Here is a 26,881-nt window from a genome sequence, read left to right on the forward strand (position 1 = left end):
TTAATTCCAATGACATTATAGCTGAAGCTTTCTAAGTCCAGGGTTCCTTTGTACTTCCTTGTCATAGATTCTGATACTGACTTTACGAACATAAGCACAAAGCCTGGTTAGGACACTAAAGTTGATTACATCAGGATGGTTTTATAGGAGGTCACAAACATGACCTGGGGCTGGGGCTGGACCACAAATTTGTCTTACAGGTTCCTAAAGTTTAACTCAGTATTAACTGCCAATATTTTAAAAAATGAAACATATAAAAATCCAGATTTTCAGTCATCTTCAACAACAGAAGAAAGTTCTACCGCACTCCTGCCCAACAATAACTCTCTGCAATTGAATAGCAAATATTCCTATATATGGGTACCCAGCAAACCTCACTTACTCCTACTATTGCCCACAATGACATGGAGCATCAGTGATGCCGAGTCTTTAGTTTTAATCTGTCCATTTCATCCATATATCACTTACCTGACCCTGATAGAAATTTGAGTTTGTAGCCTTTAATTTTATAGCATTAAATTATTTTTTAAAAAAATTATTCATCACAGGAAAAATTAATTCTATAATGTTGATACTACATATAAGTACTATTTTTTGGACAGTATGAAATATGTCCAAGCTACCCTAAACATGTACTTTTGCTCCCCTCAAATTATAGCACCATTTGTTGCTCCTTTCTTATAGGACATGTAGTTAGCAACAGAGAAATTATCTTACCACTACCACACCAACAGCTTTATTAACTCTAATCAAGTGTTTGATTCTATGGTAAACACTGATTTGACACTGAATGGACATGAACCCCATGGTTCACTATACAAATAACCTTAATTTTTCCAAGCACAGATGGGATTATGTCTCAACCCATTATTAACTTTTGAAAACACCATTAAGTCAAAAATGCATTTAATACACGTAATATACTGAACGTCATAGCATAACCTAACCTATCTTAAGGGGGTTCAGAACACTGACTTTAACCTACATTAGCCAAAATCATCTAACACAAAGCTTATTTTATAATAAAGTTCTGACTATCTCATAGAATTTATTAAAAGCTATACTGAAAGTAAAAAGATGAATGAGTACTTAAAAGTACCATTTCTACTGAATGCTTATCACTTTTGTATCATCACAAAGTCAAAAAATCCTAAGTAGACCCATCATAAGTCAGGGACTACCTATATATAAAATTTCATTTTAGAAAATAAATATATATTTTAGACATAAATAATGTACACAAAAACACAAATGGCCAACAAAGGAAAGTTTCGAGGGATATGCTACTGTCATCATTTTTAATTAAGTGTTTAGTGAAGATAAAAATCACATCAACTAATGCAAGTAAAAGACACAGCCCCTGAAAATATGTCAAATGGTATATAAAACCAGTGTATGGTGCCCCATGATTGCATTAATGTACACAGCTATGATTTAATTAAAAAAAAAAAAAAAAAAAAGACACAGCCCCTATACATACTTGTAGCCATCTCTAATGAAAGTGGCTGCAGGGGGCATGGGCAGTTGTTCAATTTTAGGAGGAATTGCCCACGAAGGCCGAAACAGACAGGCATCAGGTATCTTCAGAGGTAGGAGGCAATGGCTCGGCAACATCTTCAGTGGAGCAAACATGGAGGATCCCACAAAAGGTTGAAAAGTTGGAACTTTGTGTACATATGAAAAGTCCTGCAACAACAAAATGGGGCAGGTGTTAGTGCTGGCAAACTATTTAGGACATGCCACAGTTGCCTAGTGCTATCATAAAAATAGCAACAAAGATGATCATGATTCAACAGTTCTCTTATTCAAAATCAGTGGAAAAATGTTAATGCCAAAATTTTAAATTAATCAAAAACACTAAAATTACTATGCCAACTGGTTGCCTCATCCTCCAGCACAAGGAATTATCAGAAGCTTACATGGCACATAGATAATACCATTTTAAAGAAGATGTATAAGAATCCACTTGGAAATGACCCTGCCTTGGGAAAGTTAATATATTAACAATTACCTTTATTTCCTCTGGCTTGGGACTTCCTAATCCATCTTCTACTTCCATTTTGAATTCTGTGAGTTGCGTTGAAACCATACTGACCATGGGGCTCTCCATCATGCCTAATGCTGTCACTGTCTCTGAACTGATACCATCTTTATAATTCATCACAGGAGAAAATGCAGGGTGCTGTTCCAAAGATGGAGGAGTGGGGAACATCCTTTGCAAGTCTGCAACTGCTAAAAATTAAAAATAATAAATTTCTTTTAGCAAGCAGATGCTGAAAAGTCCTACTTCCAGGTACCCTATTTCACACCAAAAATAATGCTAATTAAATGGTCGCATCAGGTTTGGCACCCATTGCTCAGTTGTTAGGGTGCTGGCCACATGCATCAGGACTGGTGGGTTCAAACCCAGACAGGGCCTGCTAAACAATGACAACAATAACAAAAAAATAGCCGGGCACTGTGGCGGGTGCCTGTAATCCCAGCTACTTGGGAGGCTGAGGCAAGAGAATCACTTAAGCCCAAAGTTGTTGTGAGCTGTGACGCCACGACACTGTACCAAGGGCGACATAGTGAGACTCTGTGTCAAATAAATAAATAGTCATGTCAGTTACACAATAGGATATTAATAATGGGAGCCTCTAAGAAGGCCATCAGCAGAAAACTATCCTTTTCCGGAAACTTACCACTACCTTCTTGGTACTTTATGGTTTGGCTTCATATTAATTAAGTGAACAGAGTCTATATAACATAAATTATACTTTCAACAACTGATTCCCCTGAAAAATCAAAGGATATGAGAGAGGAAATTAAACAGAAACTGGAACCAATTAAGTAGCATAACCACTTTATTAAAAGTTCTACCCCTGTTTACAGGTTTGGCTCTTTAAGGCCTTGATTCTTAAAGGAAGGAACGTATGGAAAGAAATGCAAGTTGTTGGGCGGCGCCTGTGGCTCAGTCGGTGAGGCGCCAGCCCCATATACCGAGGGTGGCGGGTTCAAACCCGGCCCCGGCCAAACTGCAACAAAAAATAGCCGGGCGTTGTGGCGGGCGCCTGTAGTCCCAGCTACTCGGGAGGCTGAGGCAAGAGAATCGCCTAAGCCCAGGAGTTGGAGGTTGCTGTGAGCTGTGTGAGGCCACGGCCCTCTACCGAGGGCCATAAAGTGAGACTCTGTCTCTACAAAAAAAAAAAAAAAAAAAAACGAAATGCAAGTTGTTATAGTAAAATCTGGCCACTAGAGGGTAGCCTATGCAGCAAGTTTATTAACAAGTTTTGGAGCCACAAGTTTAAACCAGTGATTTGGAATCAGATTTTATGCCCAAATTTCCTATCCTGTCACTCTTTCTAGCAACTTCAATATTTAAACAGATAAAAGGTAACCACTGAATAGACTAAAACCAAATTTAATATAGAACCACTGCCCTGGGCTACAGTCTAAGGCAGAACTGTGTAAAGATGGGGTATGGGGTGGGTGCACAGTTCTGCTGTGGTTGGGCTTCTTCCTCCCTCAGGACCTTAGTGGCTGCATGTAACAGGGAAGCCTGGACTTAATGTGTGAGTCTCAACAGATGTGCCTGCTCTCCTTTGTGGGATGAGAGGAAAGCATCCAACTACCTCAGTATATGGAGAGAGAAAAAAGTTAAAAACTGGGCAGTGCCAGTGGTGGGGCGTTGGCCCCATGTGCCTGAGGTGGTGGGTTCAAACCTGCCCCAGCCAAAACTGCAAAAAAAAAAAGAGGTGAAAACCCTCTAGATAATCTTCACCATGTTCCCAACAATTAATCCTAAATCATTTATTACCCTTTCTTGACCTCAGGTGCTTTCTGTAAAATAAGGAGAGGGAGAGGCCAATTAGCAGGGTTTCTGATGCCAACTTTCACTTCCATTAAAGATGCTCCATCTCTATTCATTTTTTATAACAAGATTCTGTATAAGATTACATTAGACAAAATGGTACCTGCTGCTAAGATTAAAAAAGAAAAAAAAGCATATAAACCTAAAACCTCCTCCAGGCACCTTCTTGCTTTCAGGATATTCTACTCTTAAGGAACTTCAAAATTTACAGATATAGGAATATAAGCCAAGCCAAAGAAGGAACTACCAGAAAAACATTTGAGACACAATATAACTTATAAATTCTGGGGTAGAAAAAAAAAATAGGTCTTCAAATGTAGTAGCAAAAAGATCAATAATTTTTACTTAAAACAAAGCTGAGGTCTTTAATATAGAGTTAGATTATACTTGAAATATACCCATCACCTTTAATCTTTAGTCCCTATGCCTCTTCCCAAGTCAAAGAGCAGCTACTATAAAATTTTAACCTAAGGTTAATTTGTAAGTACAATGTTTTAAAATATAATTAATTCTGCTTCATATAATCTTCAAAGTCACACTGTCATACAATCTTAACACCAGTGTAGATCTTTGAGAAATATAAAAATTGTATAAATTCTCTTAAGTTAAAATGATGAGTTTAAACATAGTCTTTTACTTACAAGTGTACATGATACAAAATTTTACCTCATAAATGGCTGTGCTAGTTTTTTTTTTTTAAAGACAAAGCCTCCCTCTTATTGCTCTGGCTACAGTGCAGTATGTGATCATAGGTCACTGTAACCTTCAACTCCTGGTCTCAAAGTGATCTTCCCACCTTAGCCTCTTGAGTAGCTGGGACTACAGGTACATGTCACCATACCTGGCTAACTTTTCATTTATTTTTTGTAGAGATAGGGTCTTGCTATGTTGCTGAGGTTGGTCTCAAACTCCTGGGCTCAAGTGATCCTCCCACTTTACCTTCCCAAAATGCTGGCATTGCAGACATGAGCCAATAAACCTACCCAGTACTACCAGTTTTAAAATTTTCCTCTAGAAAATAAAGCATTTCCACCCATTTAGGGCTGTCTGACTCCTTTCATGTTTCCTAACACAGTCATGTATCTCAGTTTTCAAAGCCTGAGCCACCCTGTTAATTTTTATCAAAGGTGAAACAGAGCACCAAAAACAAAATAAAACACTACATAGATAAAATCGCACCTGCCAGAGGGATTCAGATATTATCAGATATTCTCAAGGCAGACTCTTAACCTCTCTATCTTCAATTTCTTCTTCTGTAAAATGGGAAAAATATCTACCTTCTATTTTTGTGCATGTTAATGAGACAATGTACACAGAGAAGTAAATATATTTGTCATGTAAATATAAACATTCACTAAGTGATTCAACACAGATTAGTCCTCTCTTTCAAATCTGGTTTAGTAGGAAAAAGATAAAACCTGTTGTCAAGTTATAGGAATTTCTGAAAAAAGATGAGCCTAAAGAAGTTTTGATGTGATCAAAGGGAAATGGACTAAAATGGATAAGGCAGAAAGAAGACAGTGACCTAGAGAAACACTGTGGTCTTCCACAATAGAAACATGGTTTGCTTGTTCAATTTTCTTCCTAGAAAATATCTATAGTGAAGGTAAGCAAAGCTACCATAATAGACAAATGCAGGGTTGGGAAACCTGCAGCCTTAAGGTCAGCGTGGCCTTGTAGGTCCTCAAATGCAGCCTTGTGATTGAATACAAATTTTACAGAACAAATCTTTTCATTGTTATTAGCACATTTTTATTATTACTTATATTTTTATTTTACTTTTTAAATGAATATATTTAAAATGCCAAAGAATAAAATAAGTTTCAATGAAATAGTCCTCCTAGATTGGCGGGCATAATCAGAACATTAGTGAGCCATAAACTTGTGGCTGATATGCTCATGATTTAGTTTTAACTTTGCCCAACTTACTGGTATCACTACCACACAAGGCTGGTTGGCAAATGTTTAGGGGGGTCAAGTACAACAGTCTGTTACCAGCTCTTGACAACTGTGGACTTGTTCCTGTTTGAAGTGGAATTTGCAAACAGCTGCACAGCTAGACATTTTTTAATTCTCTCTGCTTAATCATCCCTTCATATCAAAGAAGACCAAGAGAATGACGAAGGAAGAAAACATTTTTTTTTTTGGCCGGGGCCGGGTTTGAACCCGCCACCTCCGGCATATGGGGCCAGCGCCCTACTCCTTGAGCCATAGGGTGCTGCCCGGAAGAAAACATATTTTTAATTATGATTGGGAATTGCAATATTATCTTATTTCTGCTAAAGATAAGGTGATTTGCTTGCTTTGTGATATTATAATATCAACAGTAAAGAAATTCAATGTTCAACAGCATTATAACACTCATAAGGATAACAAATATTTTAAATTAGAAGTGAAAGGCTTTATCTGCAGAGATTAAAAGAAGAAAAGCAAAAGCAAAGATAATTCTTTCAAGCAGCAACAAGACCTGGAAATAATGCCATCGAAGCAACTTACAAAGTAGCTTATATACCAACTTATATGGCAAAAAGGAAAGCCATTCATTGATGTATAAATTGTTAAAGAATGAATTGTCAAAGATGTTGAATGCTTAGACCTCGATAATGTTTCAAAGTACAAACAACTATCTCCTTCAAGGAGAACCATACATTCATGAATTAGCCTTCAACTTAATAGAACTTCATGCAATCCTTCAAAAGGAAAATAAATATTATTCTATTCAACCACTTTAGATGAATCAATTGATACTACTGACTCAGTGCAGGCTTTATACTTCGGTCAGGTAATAACCGAAGATTTTCTTTGCTAGAAAGAGTTACTCACTTTGGGCACTCTCATAAATAGAAAACCAGAAATAGATATCTTCAACAATTTTCAAAATAAATGTCATGAAATTGCACCGAATTTCATAAATTGTGTGTATGATGGTGCACCTTCCGTAATAGAAAACAATGAAGGGTTTTTGCATATATTAACAGATTCAGGTGCTTTCATTTCTTTTCATTGTATCTTGCATCAGAAAAATCTTGCGCTGATGTATTGTTAACAATACTTATCACTTGTTGTAAAATGTCACTTAAGATAGTAGCTTTAGTACAAGATTCATGCAAATGCAACAAGGCATCTTCAATTTCTTGACATGCTAAAGTTGAACAATGAGGTATTCAGGGTGTATTTGCCATGTTATTCTAAACTGTGGGTTGTAAACTGTGGGTTGGTTATCACAGGGACAGGTATTAGCCAAAATTTCATTTCTGTGAAAACAGATAAGTTAGTTAAACTTTATGAAGAACAGAATCAGCACTGTGAATTATTAAAAGATTTCTACAGGAATGCAGTACTTCTATCTGGTATCACATCCTATCAAAATACAAGGTAAAATTGAGTCTATATATGGCCAAAAAAAAAAAAAATCCAAGCATTTCAAAAAAAGCTACCGTTTTTCACAACATTTCTTCTTCAAAAGGAAATTTTGAATGAACATTTTCTTCAGTTAGCAAAGATATTGATGAGAAGGACAATACATGTGAATCACTGGGAAAATATGCAGCTGCTATAGACCTATTACTTGGAGAATACAATAGGTTCACTGACTTTAAGAATCATGAAATCCCACTCAACTTAGCATTTCAGCCTCACCTAGTTGGTATCACCAAGGCAGCTAAAGAATCCCAGATGGAATTGACTGAGCTCTTAGTGGGTGACATTTTAAAGTCATTATGTAATGCTAAGAAAGATCCATTCAAATGTGGAAAAATCCAGTAGAATACCCATGCCTTAGGGCAACATGCCTGGAAAATGCTTTCTTGCTTTCCAATCACTTATTACTATGAATCTACATTCTCCTACTGAATCCAAATCAAGATACCCTTCAGGTCACAAATGACTGACCCCCATCTAGGGGATCAGCTGAAACAACAGACCTCCACGTGGTAATCAAATATTTAAATACTTACCAACAAAAAGCAGAAACAACAAAGTCACTAAGAGGTTAACTTAAAAATTAACAAATAGTTTCATTTTTTGAAATTATTAAGTGCAAGTTACATTTTTACAAAAATAATGTACATTTTAAGTATATCTAATTGAAATTTCTTAAACGTGGCCTTATCTGATTACAGCTAATTTTTTTGTTTTTTTAGAGACAGAGTCTCACTTTATCACCCGTGGTAGAGTGCCCTGATGTCACAGCTCACAGCAACCTCCAACTCCTGGGCTTATGCAAATCTCTTGCCTCAGCCTCCTGAGTAGCTGGGACTACAGGGGCCCGCCAGAACGCCCGGCTATTTTTTGTTGCAGTTTGGCCGGGGCTGGGTTCAAACCCACCACCCTCAGTATATGGGGCTGGCACCATAGGCGCCACCCTGATTACAGCTAAATTGATACAGGCTTCCAACATGAAAAGTCCCTACCCCTAGACAAAGGTGAGCAGTCTGGCTCTACTTACTTCTGCCCCACTTGTTAAGATCTACAGCACTTCACTGTAACCCATTAAGGACACAAACCACCCCTATCCTGTAGTGCCAGTATCCATGTACAGGCATGAAGCTCTCCCACAGAGGCAGCATAACTGATTTTTCACTATTTTTCCCATTCTAGAGCACCTAGCAGAGTCCCTTTCCATTAGTAAGTGCTCTAGGAGAATAAACAAGGGAAGCCACCTCAAACCTCCAATCCTTTCTTTTTGCCTCTTCAAAGACATCATAGTTCAAATTGACATGCTTTCAAAGACAGAAATTCATAACTGGTAAATAATAAAACCTAAGAAAAATTCTTCTGTTTTTATTACTTTATTGTAACACAATACTACCTTAACATAAACTTGATGCTAAAATAAACCTAGTTGTTACTGTTTACTGCTTTCATTATTATATACACAGAACAATTATGAAACTGTGCTTTCCAACACCGTATGCACTAGCTCCATGTGACGACTACTCAACATGGAACTTGACCAAATGGAGGTGGGCTACATGTGTAAATATAGAGTGGATTCCAGAGCTTCATTTAAAAAAAAAAGAAAAGAAAATATCTTGGTAACTTTTATACTGATTACATGTAAAATTTGTAAAGTTTTAGATACATTAAATTAATACTGTATATTATTCAAATTAGTTTCATGTTTCTCTTATTTTAACACACCTATTAGAAAATTCAAAATTATGTATGTAGCTCACCTTATATTTCTCTTAGTGCTATTTAGATATTAAATTTATAATACATCTGTCTTCCATCTCAACTCCCAAAAAAACTACTGTGAAGATGAAGACATCTTGCCAGGCTATTTTCACTGTCTTCATTGGGAGGAAACACTGTATGGATACCTACACCCTGACTGACACACACACACACACACACACACTCTCTCTCTCTCTCGGTCTCACACACAAATACACATTTACAGTCATACTTGTATACATTAAAAAAATCCTTTCGACTCTTGTGTATCTGAATATTCTTGGTGCTAATATTTCTGAGATATAGTTCAAATTCATTAGTTTTTAAGACCTGTATTTTATCATGCAATTTTGAGTAGCTTCTTTTTCTTTTCTTTTTTTTTTTTTAGAGACAGAGTCTCACTTTATTGCACTTGGTATTTTTGTTGTTGTTGTTGTTGTTGCAGTTTGGCCAGGGCTGGGTTCGAACCTGCCACCCTCGGTATATGGAGTCAGTGCCCCACCAACAGAGGCACAGGCGCTGCCCAAGTAGCTTCTTTTTAAAACAAATTCTTTTCAGATAAAAATAAGAAAAAGGACAGAGCACATGATATATTTTATTGGGCAATAACATTAACTGGCAGAATATTGGTGAGTAAATAACCTTGAGTGAGCTATCAGATATTTTAGCATTTACATCACTGTATTACTATGTGTAAAAATGGGCAAAGGTTCAACACATGGGGGGGAAAGCCACTCATCTAACCTATTCCATATATATATCTATTTTAATACTGTTTCTTTTAATCTGTAAAGTTCCATGTTTGTACAATTATACAGTGCAGAGTAATAAAAAAAGAAAAATGTTTAATTAAAAAAAAACACAGCAACTGGCTATCATTATTCATTTTCATCCATGCCATGCTTGAGAAAGCTTTGCATATTTTAAAAAACTATGGATCCACTAAAGCTGTCAAAATCCAATCTCTGTATACTTACTATTTCCACATTCGAGTAAATCAGCACTACATTTATAGGTTCATAAAACTTTTTGACTCATCCCTATGACATGGTGGTTTTTCCCCTCAATTTGTTCTCATTACTATCTGAAGTTAATGAGAAGGTCTTAAAGAATGATTTGCAATTGAATTATGTTTCTGTTTCAGAGTATCCACATACGCTATCCTGACTTTCTTTTCTCATATAGAATAATGCGGTTTCTTAGGGTAAAGAATATACCAGAAAAAAAGATTTCTCTTTGCCAGCACACATAATAAATGGAGTTGATCTCAAAAGGAACACAAAAACTTCAATATGAATCTTGAAAAAAAAAGACTCCTGAAAATAAATATTTAATATTCTTGAGCGGATTAAGTTCATGAAAATTGAAACATTTTACACAAAGTCTTACAGAAGAATTATCACTCTGAAAATCACTTGTGCAGCATTTATACTGCTAGGAAAGGACTATTAGAAAACCAAACATCAAACATGTTTTCCCACATTTTAAATAACAAAAGTTAATTCTTATTTGAAACCAAAGGAAAATAAATTCAAATTAAGATGGTTTCTATATATGATTTACTGTATGCCATCTCAGGACTAGCAATTTATATAAGCTTTAATTCAGAATTACAGTCTGTCAACAGAAAAAAATAAAGGAGGGAAATTTAGATTAAAGCACCACTGAGTTTGAGAATATCATACAAAAGTTATAGGTAGTGGGCCAAAAAAAAGCTCAGTCAAGTTCCTCTACTTACTTGGTGGGTAAGGAACAGCAGCTCTTCCATCCTTCCCAAGAGGCCGGTCTTCTGTCCCTACTGCAGGCATTTTTGATGAGCGTAGTGCAGGTGATACAGCCTAAGAACAGATGATTATTATTAAAACAGAGTAATACATCTGTATTACATATACTAAGTATGGCAGCAATCAAATATTTCCTAATATATGCCTATTCTGTAAGTGCTTCCTTATACAGCATTCACCAGGTGAACTTCTAGAAAAAACAAGACAATGAAACAAAGGAGATGGTTACAAATATGAGGAAAAAAGTGACTGCATCTCTTTTTCATGGGTATTGTGACAGCAGATTGTGCCATCAAAGCAGAGTTTGCCAACCACATGCAGTTCTTCCTTCCCAGGTCATTAGAAGAGTAGTTTTGGATATGGTGGTATACATCAGCATAGTGCTTCCAGCAGTAATTGGCAATTGGTCTGGTTTTCTTTCTGTTTGGAAGCAGGTAACTAAAAGAGAGGTCATCAAGCCCTTTGTGGTGATTATTTCTTTATATTTTTCACCACGACAAACTGTTATCTTCTGCACCTACTTTGACAGTTACTATTCATCTTCACAAAAAAACTACCTTATTTCATAAAATTATTGAAATACAGGTTTTTCTCAGATCTGTTATTCAAAACAAATCACGTGTCTTACTAGTCAAGTTTACCTTTAAGATCAAATGAATTTGTGACATTAAAATGAAATAAAATAAGCTAAAAAGGGGATTCTTAACAAGTAGAAGAGCTTTTATTTATTTATACTTATGCAATATGGGAGTTGAAATATAAAATTAAATTCAAAGACACATGAAATAAAAATTCAGCAAACAGCTTCCCAACTCCATGGACCAGTAAGATAAATGCTAGACTAAAACTCAGAACAAAGGAGAATTACTCATTTCAAAGAAATGAAAATTCTATTAAAAATTTCCAACCATCCTTTGCATATTAACATTACTAAAAATACATTCCAAAAATGTAAACATTTCTTCAGTAAGTCCAACAGTAACACATTATTCATACAGAGTAAGTTCAATGGCCCAGAGGACAGACCACAATCATTGGGTGTAGCAGTCATAAATATACTTGGCCATTGCAGACTATTGGATTCTGTTCTTTTCTTTTTACTTCTTTGGTTTTCTTTTCACAATTTATTTCCATCATTATCACTAAACCACCTAACCTAACTGCCAGAATCATTGAAACCAACCCCAGACAGTTCTTGGCTTTCAGAAGATAGTCAAGTTCAAAAAGGACTTCCAAAGCATGGAACAACAATAGAGTTTTCTACTAGAGTTTTTCACATCGTCATGTCCTTTTCCTTCAGGTAGCCATTGTGTGAATCCAAAGCCTAACATTCCATTCCAATCCAACAAAAACTATCAAATATAGGACTCTCGCTTTCTGCATATCAGATTTATAAGAAATAGTACTCACCTCTACCAGTTCACTCAGCAGCCCTCAGAGAAACATTTCATCAGCAGAAGCCCTATACTTGGCCAAAACCTTCCTAGCCCTATCAGTCTCTAACCACCAGCAAAAGCAGACCAATGGTTTATTCAATATCTCAAATGCCAATATAGTTCATTCCTGTTACTGACTTAAGGCTCCTTCCACAATCAAACTGATGTCCCTCTATACCTCTCACTGATCCCAGTCTTTCCACACCATCAAGTCAAATTCACTCTTCAAGGTCATTATGATCTCATTAAGTACTTATTATCACTAAAGGAATACAATATCTATTAATTAGATGCATTTTATTTTAAGTTAGAATGGGCTTTAGAAATTTGATCCCTACTTAACCTTCAAGTCTTAACTTAAACACTGTTCCCCTGTCGCTTTGTATTTGCATGTCCAGCATCTTTTGATTCAGGTCTGTTACTGCACTAACAGCAGTTAAGTATATGAAACTTTATATGCTATTTTGGCTTAGGTCTGTGAGTGTCTCAAGTGTAAGGGCAGTAACTTAATCATATTTGTAACCTCAATTATTAGCCTTAATACTTGACATGAAGGAATTAATCATCAAATGATTAATAAATGTATGTAAAATACATGGATAGGGAAGTAGATAAAGGAATAACTGCAAGAAAATAAACTAATATATTGACTTCTTTGAAAATAAAGCCTATCTTACTCATCTCTAAGTCTCCCAGAAGTAACAGGCAAATGTATGAGTTGGTTAGGGGAATAAGAACACAAATTTCCTCTTGGCTCAAGCTGATCTCTAAAGAATTATTATTTTTCTTAAGTATCCCTTTAATCATGAGATGCCTTATATTTATTTAACTTATATGAATATAAATATTATTTTACTACCATGATGCCATGAACCTAAAAAGTATCATGCTTGTGTATCTCTCAAAATGTACACTAACCTCTTAACTCAGTGATCTTCAACCAGTGCTCCGTGAGAGGATTTTAGGTGTGCCTCGAAAATTTTTAAAGGTCGTTAATCATTTTCAAAAGCAGTTCAGAGCACAGTAAGTATATTCTTTTTTTTTAGTCCTTTTTTGATCAACATAACTTAAGTGTGCCATGGAAGTTTAACTGTAGGTTCAAAGTGTGCCATGAGATAAAAAGGTTAAAAAACCTGCTCTACCTTATTATTAGATGAATAAAAAGTTATGTGGGCCGGGCGGCGCCTGTGGCTCAGTCGGTAAGGCGCAGGCCCCATATGCCGAGGGTGGCGGGTTCAAACCCGGCCCCAGCCAAACTGCAACCAAAAAATAGCCGGGCGTTGTGGCGGGCGCCTGTAGTCCCAGCTACTTGGGAGGCTGAGGCAAGAGAATTGCTTAAGCCCAGGAGTTGGAGGTTGCTGTGAGCTGTGTGAGGCCACGGCACTCTACCAAGGGCCATAAAGTGAGACTCTGTCTCTACAAAAAAAAAAAAAGTTATGGGGGCCTTATTTTTAAAATCTCATCTAAAAGGATTATATAATACATTTCTACTATGACTATACATAGTCCCATGACATGTAGAAGAATTTATCAAAATAAATGTGAAAGGAGGATTTTAATCTTTACAACTGGAATAACACTAATGAAAACAGCTTCAATAAATAAGATGCAAGAGGTGTTGATACTACACTATTAACTTTTAGAACCTTTTCAAAGTATGTGGAACACTTCTAAAGAACCTAAAATAAGAGCCCCCAAATTTAGTAAAACAAGCCATAAAGAAATACTGAGACACTGAACCAAGTTATCACATTTAAATGTGTAGTCATGGCAGACTCACCCCCAGTTCGTCGTCATCAGAATTATCAAAGATGTTGTCTAAGTCATGCAGGGAAGGTGCCAAATCTGTCACCTGCGTAAGGCTACTGGAGCCAGCTCTGCCAGCAGCATTATCCTGCCGGACATCTGCAGGAAAGAAGGCAAAAGAAACAGAATGAGCAACTTCATCAACCAAAAAGCAATGAGAAAAGGACACGAGTCTCAATGAACAAGATCTGCCTGTGACTTTTTTCCCTATGGTTTTATTAAAATTTAGAGACAATTATTTCCAAATATAGTTATCAGTTTTGAAAGAAACTGAAAAACAAATTTTAAAAAATACTAATATGTTAAAGATGAGATCAAATTATTGCTATGAAAGAAAGAATATAGTTTCAAATAAAGAAGCATCTCCCTTGCATTTCATTTTAGCAACAATCCAAGTGAGGCAAATAATCATTGTACACACCTGTTTTAGTAGCAGAACTGAAAATAGACATGGCATTTTTCCCATCAGGCACCGGCGTGGAATGACCTGGTGTAGTGACATCCTTGGTACCAAATCCATCCTCTGGCTGTATAATAAATTCAGCCAAACAAAACACATGAACACCAACCCAAAGTGTGGAATATGAGGGAGAACACAAAGAATTATAGGGTAGAATGGAACTTGCTATGAGCACAAGTATGATAAACCATGGTCTATGCAACCAAAGGAAATAAAAGATAGGTCCTTTCTCTGGAATTTAAATGGAACGAAGAATTCCCCACTCTGCCCTCAACCCTATGGGGTATTCTCAGTGAATCCATGTTTTAAACTTAAATGGTACTGGTGGCATTTGATTCCAGACTTGCCATGGTGTTAAAAGCTGCCTTTAATAACATTTTAGATGCTGAATTATAAATCAAATTTTCTAGACAAATCTCTGTAAAGGAATCTGAAAAACCATTCCCCTGAACTATACTGGCCTCTTAAATTCTAAAGAATACCTCTTTAGATGGCACTGTATTTAGAATGCCTTAAAATTTAAGGTTAAAGACAGCACCCAGTACTCATTTTTAGGACAACAAACCTGTAAAATGAATACTGACAGTTTATGCGGTAGTGGTGATATTAATCCAGAGAATATATAAATACAGCACTCAGCACAGTTAAGCAATAGTAAGTGCTCAATAAGTAGGAGATAGTGTTACCAACATTTTCTCTTTACATTTTGGATATCTTGGAATAATATTCAAAAAGAAAGAAGCAGGGAGCATAGGCCAACAAGAATCAGCATATGAGAGGAGACATGCACTGTACAAGCTATAGCCTGGAAAATATGAGGCTTCATTTATGTTCAGCTGACTTTAAACAAAGGTGAGCCATGACATAAAAAAAGAACAATATGCTGTTTGATACAATAGTACCAAGAGCATGAATATGGGGACAGAGCAATCAGGCAAGCCTATCTCAAACATTTTGCCTCCAAAATCTTCCCATACGTGTTTTATCGACATAAATAGAAACCCACACTGTGCTGGACACTCTCTATGATAAAGGTACCTTAATCTTTTTCAGGGAATCTTTTTCCGTCCCTTGTTTGCATTTCTTGTTGGCTGCAAAGATGTATTTTATGTCACCATCCTCAAAGGTGTATGGGTCATTGACTTCTCCCAAACTGTCTCCAGGTTGTTGTGATAGAGGCAATGGGTCAAGAAAGTGGACTGGCTGCATATGAGGCTGCTTGTCTTGCCAGATTTTAAACCGTTTGTAAGGTTGTGCTAAGAGTCTAAAAGAGAAAATGATAATTTAAAAATAAAATGAGGTTTTTTTTTTAAAGGTAGCATTTATGACTTAATGCATTATAAAGCTTAAACCAAATTTTAAAATAAAACTAAAAGTTCTCCTGTAAAATAATTTGCTTTTAGAGACTATATTCATGATTAAATAAAACTTAGTAGGCTTTGTCAATAATGTATGTCTTTGTCTCTGATTCCATGGATTCCACTTAAAAGCCTGGGTTCTTAGGACAGACTATGTTCAAATTCCAGCTGTGCCACTTACTAATTGTATGACCTTAGTTTCTCAGTTATAAAATTAATATAATAATATGGTTGTAGTAAAGATTAAATGAGATAATGTGTGTAAGGTGTTCAGAATAATGGGTGGCTTGAAAGCACTACAAATATCATTGTTACTAGACACGTGATACATACCTGAACGCATGCAAAGCCTTTCTCAAAAGTTGTCAACATACAAAAAAAGCACTGACAGCAAGATGACAAGTCTAATAAAGCCACACTCTTTTTCATTAACGAACAGTAAGCCAAAACCAAATTAATATATACTGAGTGCACTAAAGTGCTATAATGAGACCTTTATAGGCTAGCATGTTTAAACTACATGTGTACTAAACCTTGTGTAGGACAAAGGATTTGACCTTCAAACATTTTCTGTATACAAAGTCTAAAATGGTAAAGAAAAGCCTGTTTCCATTTTAGATCCAAAGGTTTATTAGGGAGAGATGGGGAGGGAGCCTAAGGCTTTTTGGTGGGTGGTAGGTGGGATGGTGCAGAGAGTCACCTTACCTTTGCAATGCAGTGCTCTCTGAGTTTACCTCCATTTTGCCATCACATCTCTCACCCTGGAGCTCTGGAGGCCTGAACTCAGCATCGTCACTGGGTGGGAGACGATAACTATGCCACCATTTACCTGATGACTCTGGGTTCGACGGCCTAATCCCACAATATAAGGCTGTCTCGCTGACCTCTGCCATCAGAGGCAGTCTTTGGCCTACGAGAACAGTTCTGTCATCCAGAGTAGACAACTGCTGGAGTTCTAGCCCATTTCCATAGAGGGCTGGATTCACAGGGACAGATGGTGGATCCAAACTCTCTGTTTCCTGACCTCGTGGTTGAGGGCTGAGTGTTGGAGGCAAAGGGGAAATAGGGGAATGAGGTGAATCCATAGGATTCAGATTCATTTGCTTGCTTGTATTTCTGGAAGGCACGGCCATTTGCTTATCATACTTCCTACTGCTGGACACCTCTAAAGAGGAGTCTATCCCTGCCAACCCTAGCTTCTGTCCCGGTGTATCTTGTTCCATGCATAACTCTTCAGCCACAGAGGGCCTATGGTGAAATGGTATCAAGGGTCTCTTTTGCAATTTGTCTCCTTTCTCCTGTCTTTCTGTTGCTTTGTGCTTAGAAGCAGGAGGTGGTAAAGATGAAGACGATGATGGTCCTGCACTGAACCCTGGTTGAGATATTGTGGGAGGTCGACTGGGTCCTACTGCACAACGTTTTAAAAGTTTATGCCTAAAATGAGAGTTTAAATCAAGTCAACAAATATACAAATAAAAAAAAAAACCACATCATTACAAAATTACAAAAGAGGTATCTTTGACAAGAAATGTCTTTTAAAGCATATATCAGGTGAATCAATATATCTAAAAGGGCTCTAGGTTTTAATTATACTTATAATGATTAAAAAATGCAATGTACCCTAATGAAAAATGAAGAATTACCCACACCTTTCTCCACTAACAAAAACTGATTCAAGATGGACTGAGCATGGTGGTTCACACCTGTAATCCTAGCAGTCTGGGAGGCTGAGGTGGGTGGATCACCTGGAGCTCACAGGTTCGAGACCAGCCTGAGCTAGAGCCAAGACTCCGCCTCTAAAAAAAAAAAAAATAGCTGAGTGTTGTGGCAGGCGCCTGTAGTCCCAGCTACTCAGGAGGCTGAGGCAAGAGAACTGCTTGAGCCCAAGAGTCTGAGGTTGCTGTGAGCTACGATGCCACGACACTCTACCAGGGGTGACAAAGTGAGGCTCTGTCTCAAACAAACAAACAAACAAACAAAAAAACTGATCTAAGATGGATAAAAGGTCTAAATCTAAGGCATGAAACAATAAAAATCCTTGAAGAAAGTGTGGGGAAAATACTTGAAGTCATTGGCTTGGGGAAAGACTTTATGAAGATGATTTCTGTGGCAATTGCAACAGCAAAAATAAACAAATGGGACATAATTAAACTGAATAGCTTCTGCATAGCTAAGGAGAAAACAACCAAAGCAAATAGACAACCATCAGAATGGGAAAAGATACTTTCATATTATGAATCAGACAAAAGCTTGATAACTAGGATCTACAGTGAACTCAAATTAATCAATAAAAAAAGACCCGACAATCCCTTATAACACTGGGCAAGAGAGATGAATAGAACCTTCTCTGAAGAAGACAGATGAATGGCTAACAAACATATACAAAATGCTCATTGTCCCTAATTATCAGAGAAATGCAGAGCAAAACCACCCTGAGATATCACTTAACCTCAGTGAGAATGGCCCACATCACAAAATCTCAAAGCTGCAGATGTTGGAGTGGATGTGGAGAGAGGGGGAACACTTTTACACTGCTGGTGGGACTGCAAACTTCCAACCTTTTTGGAAGTACTTACAGAGAATCCTCAAAGAACTCAAAATTAGACCTCTCATTTGATCCTGCAATCCTATTACTGGGCAACTTCCCAGAAGAAAAAAAAAATCATTCTCTCTTCCCCTAAGCGGACTGAGGTGATCTGTGAAAATGGTTTACTATTCACTTGACCCAGAAAACCCCACAAAGTCATGCAAGTCAAGAGGCTCAAATCTGTGTGTTCACTTTAAGAACACACGTGAAACTGCCCAGGCCATCAAGGGTATGCATATATGAAAAACCACCAAGCATCTGAAGGATGTCACTTTAAAGAAACAATGTGTACCATTCCAATGTTACAATGGTAGAGTTGGTAGGTGTGCCCAGGCCAAGCAGTGGGGCTGGATACAGCGTCAGTGGCCCCCCCAAAATGCTGAATTTTTGCTGCATATGCTTAAAAATGCAGAGAGTAATACTGAACTTAAGGTCTTAGATGTAGATTCTCTGGTCACTGAGCATATTCAGGTGAACAAAGCACCCAAGATGTGTTGCCGAACTTATAGAGCTCATGGTTTCATTAATCCATACATGAGTTCCCCCTGCCACACTGAGATGATCCTTACTGAAAAGGAACAGATTGTTCCCAAACCAGAAGAAGAGGTAGCACAGAAGAAAAAGATATCCCAGAAGAAACTGAGGAAACAAAAACTTATGGCATGGGAATAGATGCAACATAAAATAAATGCAAATAACAGTTAAAAAAATCATTTTATCATAAGGACATTTACCCTAGACTATTTATCGCAGCTCAATTTTCAACTGCCAAATTGTGGAAACAATCTAAACGCCCACCAATCCAAAAATGGCTTAACAAGCAGTGGTATACCATGGAATACCATTCAGCCATTAAAAGAGATGGAGTCTTTTTATCTTTTGAATTAACCTGGATGGAGGTAGAACACATTCTTCTTACTAAAGCATCACAAGAATGGAGAAGCAAGAATCCAATGTACTCAATTCTGATTCTGATATGAGGACAATTGATGACCCAGTACATGGTGGGGGGTTAGACGCGATTATAAGAGGGAATTTACCTAACAAATGCCACCTGTGTAACTTGATTCTTTGTGCCCTCAATGAATCCCCCCAAAAAGAAAGAAAAATAAAGAATTAATCACATACAGGTTAAACAGATAAGAAATGGACTTAAAAAAAATAAACTGCAAACTCCTATATTACCAATTTGAAAAAACTCTAAATCTTTAAAATTTGATGAGGGCCTCAGAAAAGCTACTCATACTGCATCTTAAAACCATGAGATCATCTGCCAAGAAAAAACAGCAAGTTTCTAATTTCTATTTTACAACACTCTACATACTCTAAAATAGGATGATTTATGACTTGTTGTACCTGTATTATAAATTGGGAATAAAATAACTATGCAACTCTCCCTCAAAATGGGAAACTAAGATAATGAAGGTCAATCCTAAGAACATTTAATAGGATAACTATACTAGACACCTTATATGCTACTATACCTATGAAAGAATAGATGAAGACAATTTTGGATCTTACAGACCTCCCTTAAAATGAGATAGAAGTGACAAGGTTGTGAGTGAACATTAAAACCACACACAGACACACCTGCACCAGCTAAGCAGGAACACCACCTCTGCTCACTTCCTAACACACTTCTTGGCAAGTATGAGAAAAGGCTGTGAGAAAAGGCTCAACAAGGGCCCACTAGATGATGCCAAGGTTTAATCTGTACAACAAAGTTATATAGCAGGTCAGCCAGTTCCTCCCAATATATAAATCATTCCCAGGGAAAAATGTGAGCTCTCTCGCCGGTGTAGTAGTAACTCTCTAAAGCCACTAGGGTGGCATTAAATTACTGCTGCATTGCACTAAATGATGCCCTAGTGGGCAGTAAAATGAATTTGTGTGGCATAATTGGATGGTTTACTGGGACAGCAGGATAGCTGCCCTGCTCTGCTCCATAAGGCCATTAAATAGTGAGAAGAGTGGCCTGTTCCATGACAGGTTTGGTAATCATGCAGCAGATAATCTGAAAACACTCTTTACAACGTCTTTGCTACTCTAACAAAATAAAATGAAAATTCCTGACTTCTTTTCTGAAGCCCAAAAGGCATAGTACCTCAGTAATATGTCAATGTCCAATTAGAAAACATCTAAATTATATCTTGTAAAGATGTTTTTTAAAAACTAGCCTCCAAAAGAGGCTTGTTTTATAAAACTTTCTAATTTGGATTTTTCACAGAGCATTTATTTAACCATACTGACCCTTTGATAGGTATTTTACGGTATCATCTTCAAAGCAAGGATTTTTTGAAAGTGGATAATATCATAAAGTTAAGTTGTTTTCAACTGTATGTATGTAATATTACTGGCAGGCACAGCTACCTTGAAAAATGGTTAGAATTTGAATGTATCAGTAGCTTAAGAGACCATCACGGCAAATTCCTAATCATGAAAAAGAACCTGACTGGAGCAGGGAACAGGAAGCTCAGGTTCACTACATGGGTGATTGGTGATAGAAAGAAACCTAAGGTAGCATAAAAGAGTGCAGAAATATACAGTGGCTAAAATTTCAAGAAAAGAAAAGAAGCATCATAATAGACATTTCAAAAAAAAAAAATCACTGTGAAATTCACCGACAGATTAGATCTAGAAAATGAAGAAAAATCAAGTTTCTAGGCTGAGAAGGGAAAGTTGTGATAAAAATGACCTGATTTGTGGGGAAACATATGGCAATACTAAAGGTATTTCTTAAAGGCACCCCAAAATGTAAGATTACATGAAAGGTAGGTTTAGGCAAAAAAATCTGGAAGCCAAATGAGTGGTGCCCTGGTATGAACATCACTATTAAAAAGACCTGGGCAGCACCTGTGGCTCAAAGGAGTGGGGCACTGGCCCCATATGCCAGAGGTGGCGGGTTCAAACCCAGCCCCAGCCAAGAACTGCAAAAAAAAAGACCGGAAGGTACCAATAATTCCAGAAACAAAAGAAAAAGCATTATTTACTTGCATCTAAAGTGCTATAAAAATAATTCCAGCTAAGAAAAAATGTCATATAAATCAGTAAAAGTATTATTTTTTTAAAAGTGAAAAAATCTGGGTTAAAGAAAAGAGTAGGAAAAAATAAGATAAAGGCACAAGTTAAATGCACTACAATTTATATCCTATGTATGTGCTAGCTGTAAGTTGGCTGTGGGCTATTACAATATAGATCAATGATAATGGGGAAATACTTCACACAATTCACAACAGCTTAGTGCCAAAGTAAAGCAGGCATTTGGCTGCAGTACCACACAACTATCCTAACCAGAAAGAGAGAGGACCCTTAATGAGAGAACTTCTTCAAAAACCAACTCCTGAAAAAATCAATCATAAGTTTCATTAGGTTGATTCTTACAACATCTCTCAACGAGAGCCTTTTACCAAGGCAGAGCCTGAAGAAAGAGAATCAACGCAGAGTAGAGATGAATAGGAAGAAGGTGTTAAAATTGTTCCATAAATGCACACATACAAAAGTTTGCATATATCTCAGAGGGCATATGGACCAGCTCCTATCCTAAAGCTAAGTTCTTACACCACATTAAGAACCCTTGATCTAAACTAGAGAAATGAATGGCCATCTTCTAAATATGCTTATCTCAACTCAACTTTTTATGTATATTGAGAGTATCAAATTAGAAAATATACACTTCGACTTTACCTAACAATTGCAATCAGTGTAACCTGGCTTATTGTACCCTCAATGAATCCCCAACAATAAAAAAAAAAAAGAAAATATACACTTCAGAAGCAGAGCTACTCAAAATTGCTCAGTGAAAATTATCACCATGTGCTCTAACTAAAAATCAAATAAGCTGGGGGATAAAACTTACATCCACTTAAAAAATATAAGAATCCTAGGCCCCACACAGTGACTCATCCCTGTAATCACAGCATTTTGAGAGGCCAAGACAGGAGGATCATTTGAGGCCTGGATTTTAAGACCAGCCTGTGCAACACAGTGAGACACAGTCTCCACAAAAAATAGAAAAATTAGTCAAGTATGGTGGCGTGAACCTGTAGTCCTACTTATCTGAGAGGAGGATGCAAGAGCATTGCTTGAGCCCAGGAGTTCGAGATTAAAAGGAGCTATGACAAAGCCACTGAAATCTAGCCGGGAGAAAGGCAAGACTCTGCCTCAAAAAAAGATAAGAATACTAATGAAAATCCATGACAATAAGATCCTTTACTATCAACAGGAGTAAGTCAAGGGGATATCCATGAGGACAAAAAAAATTTTCAATAGAAAATAATTTGGGACCCTATCCAAAGACTTAAATGGGTAATTAAGGTACCAAATCTAAAACATTTTAGCTTTTAGCAGCCGTGACCAAATGCCTGTCTTAGTCATCATAAAACATCACCAATATCAACAACAAATTTAAATTATCTATAGAAAATCTATTTAAACAAAATTCTATTAACACAAGCTAATTTGTATTTTGTATTCAATATGCATTTCTACTTTAAAGTTAAGAGTAGATAAAGTTCTTTAAAGGGCTAGGGATTGTCTTGTCAGACTGATGCCTTTAGTTCTAAAGTAGTTAACCAAAAAAGAATTGTGGGAGTAATTTGTCAATATAGCCAGTTGGATAATAAGCTTTGAGTCCTGATAATAAAATTGTACCAACTGCATATGAGAAAAGATTAATCTTTCTCTTCTCTATTGGAGGAGAAAGGAGATATAAAACAAAACAAAAACACAGGGAAGAACTGCTCTGTGGGACCAGGAGATAAGCCAACAAAATGTACCATCCTTCTATTTGTCTGTGTTATTGTGCTTTTCCAGCTTTACCTACCTGGAACAAGAACAGCTGACTCTTTGGGTTGGATCCACAAAATCCCAAGTAGCAGGATTGTTAGCAGGCTCTTCCTCAAGAGTTGGAGTTGACATTTGGCTCCTCCTAAAAAGGTTAATAATGTGATTATGTGTAAATATGCCATAATACTCATGTCCCTAGAAGAAAAATGTTTAAAACAGTTGAAAACACTAGTAATGGTATCTGGTTGATACTATAGCTCTAAGCAACCAAAGGAAAAATACTACTTGTTCTAGGTACTAGATGCAAGATTCAAAGTATTTCTAATTAAATTGAATGTACACTTTAACATAGGTGGTATATATAGCAGTTAAACAATATCTAACATTAGTTGTTACTTATATTGAGAAAGTTATATAGACATAAGCTTTTAAAAGGCCTTCCATAGCCTCGGTAAATTATATACCCTCTGATATAGATTGTTTAAATCATTCTTAAAACTCCTACAAGGTGGGGCGGCGCCTGTAGCTCAGTGAGTAGGGCGCCGGCCCCATATGCCGAGGGTGGTGGGTTCAAACCCAGCCCCAGCCAAACTGCAACAACAACAAAAAAAATAGCCAGGTGTTGTGGTGGGCACCTGTAGTCCCAGCTGCTCGGGAGGCTGAGGCAAGAGAATCACGTAAGCCCAAGAGTTAGAGGTTGCTGTGAGCCGTGTGACGCCACGACACTCTACCCGAGGGCGGTACAGTGAGACTCTGTCTCTACAAAAACAAACAAACAAAAAAACTCCTACAAGGTGAGCACTCCTAATTTAACATACAAAATGCCCCCAAATCTAAAATTTTTTGAGCCAAATGATGCCACAAGTGGAAAATTCTACACCTGACCTCATGTGACAATCACAGGCAAAACACAAGTGTATAATGCACTTTTTTTTTTCTGAGACAGAGTCTCACTTTGTCACCTTTGGTAGAGTGCTGTGGTGTCACAGCTCACAGCAACCTCAAACTCTTGGGCTTAATTCTCTTGTCTCAGCTTCCCAAGTAGCTGGGACTACAGGCACCCACCACAATGCCTGGCTACTTTTTAGAGACAAGGTCTTGCTCTAGCTCAGGCTGGTCTCAAACTCTTGAGTTCAGGCAATCCACCAGTCTGGGCCTCACAGAGTGCTGGGATTATAGGTATGAGCCACCATGCCCGGCCACATAATACACATTTTATTCAGTGTCCCCAAGGGAGTTACCGTACAACACTGTAGGTGGAAACTGAAAGCCTGATTTTGTTTCTTGCTATTTAATATTTAAGGCATAGATTCTGGTAAGGCTACTGCAAGTGCTTAGTTACCTTGAACACATTTTTTCACTGCATTAATGGTATGAAACATTTTTTACTATTAACTACTCATGTGTGACTAAGTGTAAAAAATGATTGCTTGTAAATTCAGACTCAGAACATGGTAATGTCAAATAACCACAGATTATCCTCAGGGATGGCTGAGATAGTGATACCTCTGCCTTCTGATGATTCGATGTACACAAACTTTGAGCACAAAATTATTTTAAATAATGTATAAGATTAATGAAATTACCTTCAGGCTATGTACACATGAAACATAAATGAGTTTTGTGTTTAGACCTGAGTCCCATCCCCAAGATATTTCAAAATGTATATGTAGATATTCCAAAAAGTATTCAGTTTCCACTTACAATGTTGAAATCCCAAATACCCTGGTCCCAAGCATTTCAGACAAGGGATGCTCAACCTGTATAATATTTACTACCATTTAAAGGCAGCGCTCTACCACTTCCAATGTGAACTAAAAATCAGAAAACAAAAATATATCCTCCATGTCACTCAATGTAGCAAAAAGGAGACCACTATTATTATATAATGAAAATAAAAATGTGGGGCAGTATTTTTAGATTGCTGATTTTCTACATTGGACATTGCAGTGTTTCAATAATGGCTTTACTGCAAAATATTTCTTGATGTCCACTCTCCCCTTTTCTCCTGGATGTGTCACCTCCCTGTTCTGTGCTACGAGAAAGGGGCTGCAGTCTTATGTTAAGAGTTATGGAGATATAAGGGTAATAGTGATAAAAATCAAAGAAAGGAAAAGACAAAGAAAATGTTAACTTGAAAATTATCTAGGAATTAAAGTTAGAATGAAAGGATTATTTTAAAGCAACTAGAGATACCTTTTTAATTCTAGAATGTCACATGATTTTCCACTGCAATTATTTTAAAATGTATCCACTACATCATCAGTGGCCTATTCTAAAACCAATTCATTTGGGCTAAATATTTGGTATGAATTTGCTACAAGCTAGGTCCAAAGGACAGGTTTTAAATCTGTATATAAAACTCTGAATAGGCAACCCTTCAGAACATTTAATTGACTTCTAAATGAGTGGAGTTATTAGCAGTTATTGACAAGAATGTCTATATTCATTCTGTTCCAGAGAATCAAGACTCATTTGCCTACTTGTGTCAGTCAAGAAAGCAGACATCTCACTCCTATAAAAACAGATATAAAACAGGGCTGATTATGTTTATATAAATTTTGATAAGTGGAATAGTACTTATTGACTACTGTCTGTTATTATCATTTAGGCAATTAAAATAATCACCAGCAGTCTCTTAGAAACAATTCTCCCTTTTTTTCCAAAAATGTGTTAAGATACTGAACAATGGGTTCACAAAAATATGTTAAGCAAGAAGGAAGGGAGGGAAGAAAAAGACAGAAAAAACAGTCAGGTACAGGAAGAAAAGAACATCATTCTCCAAAATCAACAAACAGAAGAATAACAAATACAAGACATCCCTCTGATTGTCATCACTTTAGTTCAGTTCAGAAATGTATTATCAGTGAAAATCTAAGGCTAGTATATAATAGTAAATCAGCAAAGAAAGTTGTTTCCCTTTGTAATTGGGAAGGATTCATAGATTGGTATTACAAATAAAACCCAAACCCATTGATTACTGTCCTGACATCCAGGGTAAATATCTGAGCAACCTGTTTTCAAAAGTATCAGATCAGCTTTCCAACTTGGGCCTGGCAGAATGGCTCCCACAGAAAGGGTGGCGAGAAGAAGGGCTGTTCTGCCATGAATGAGGTGGTGACTTAAGAATACACCATCAACATTCACAAGTGCATCCACGGAGTAGGCTTCAAGAGGTACTCTAAGAGATCTGAAAATTTGCAATGAAAGAGATGGGGACTCCAGATGTGTGCACTGATACCAGGTTCAACAAAGCTATGTAGGCCGAAGGCATAAGGAATGTCCCATACTGTATCCATGTGAGGTTGTCCGGAAAACGTCATGAAGATTCATGGAACAAGCTCTATACTTTGGTTACCTATGTACTTATTACCATTTTTGATTTGGTTTTTTTTTTTTTTTTGTGGTTTTTGGCCGGGGCCGGGTTCCAACCTACCACCTCCAATATATGGGGCAAGCGCCCTACTCCTTTGAGCCACAGGCACCACTCCCATTACCATTTTCAAAAATCTACAGACAGTCAATGTGGATGAGAACTAACTGGTAATTGTCAGATACATCAAATAAAAGTTATAAAACCACAAAAAAATATGTATCAGATAAACACCATGCCAATTTTTAGATGATCAGGAAT

The 26,881-nt window shown here is 37.0% G+C and overlaps 1 protein-coding gene and 1 pseudogene across 2 annotated transcripts in view; one reads left to right on the forward strand and one right to left on the reverse strand.

Moving 5' to 3' along the window:
• MED13L (mediator complex subunit 13L) overlaps nt 1–26,881 on the reverse strand; it is a 332,646-nt gene that overhangs the window by 43,655 nt on the left and 262,110 nt on the right. Inside the window, exons 9-16 of the mRNA XM_053586925.1 lie at nt 23,285–23,389; nt 16,581–17,309; nt 15,556–15,781; nt 14,479–14,584; nt 14,032–14,156; nt 10,770–10,869; nt 2,012–2,232; nt 1,481–1,686 (exon numbers count right to left, since the gene is read on the reverse strand). Coding sequence (XP_053442900.1) covers nt 1,481–1,686; nt 2,012–2,232; nt 10,770–10,869; nt 14,032–14,156; nt 14,479–14,584; nt 15,556–15,781; nt 16,581–17,309; nt 23,285–23,389 — 1,818 coding nt within the window. The remainder of the gene's footprint in view (nt 1–1,480; nt 1,687–2,011; nt 2,233–10,769; nt 10,870–14,031; nt 14,157–14,478; nt 14,585–15,555; nt 15,782–16,580; nt 17,310–23,284; nt 23,390–26,881) is intronic.
• On the forward strand, nt 18,580–19,172 carry LOC128583067 (60S ribosomal protein L17-like; annotated as a pseudogene). The gene has a single exon (XR_008379374.1). The product of XR_008379374.1 is annotated as a 60S ribosomal protein L17-like (transcript).

Source organism: Nycticebus coucang, chromosome 4 (genome assembly GCF_027406575.1).
Source record: "Nycticebus coucang isolate mNycCou1 chromosome 4, mNycCou1.pri, whole genome shotgun sequence".
NCBI classification, from domain to species: domain Eukaryota; kingdom Metazoa; phylum Chordata; class Mammalia; order Primates; family Lorisidae; genus Nycticebus; species Nycticebus coucang.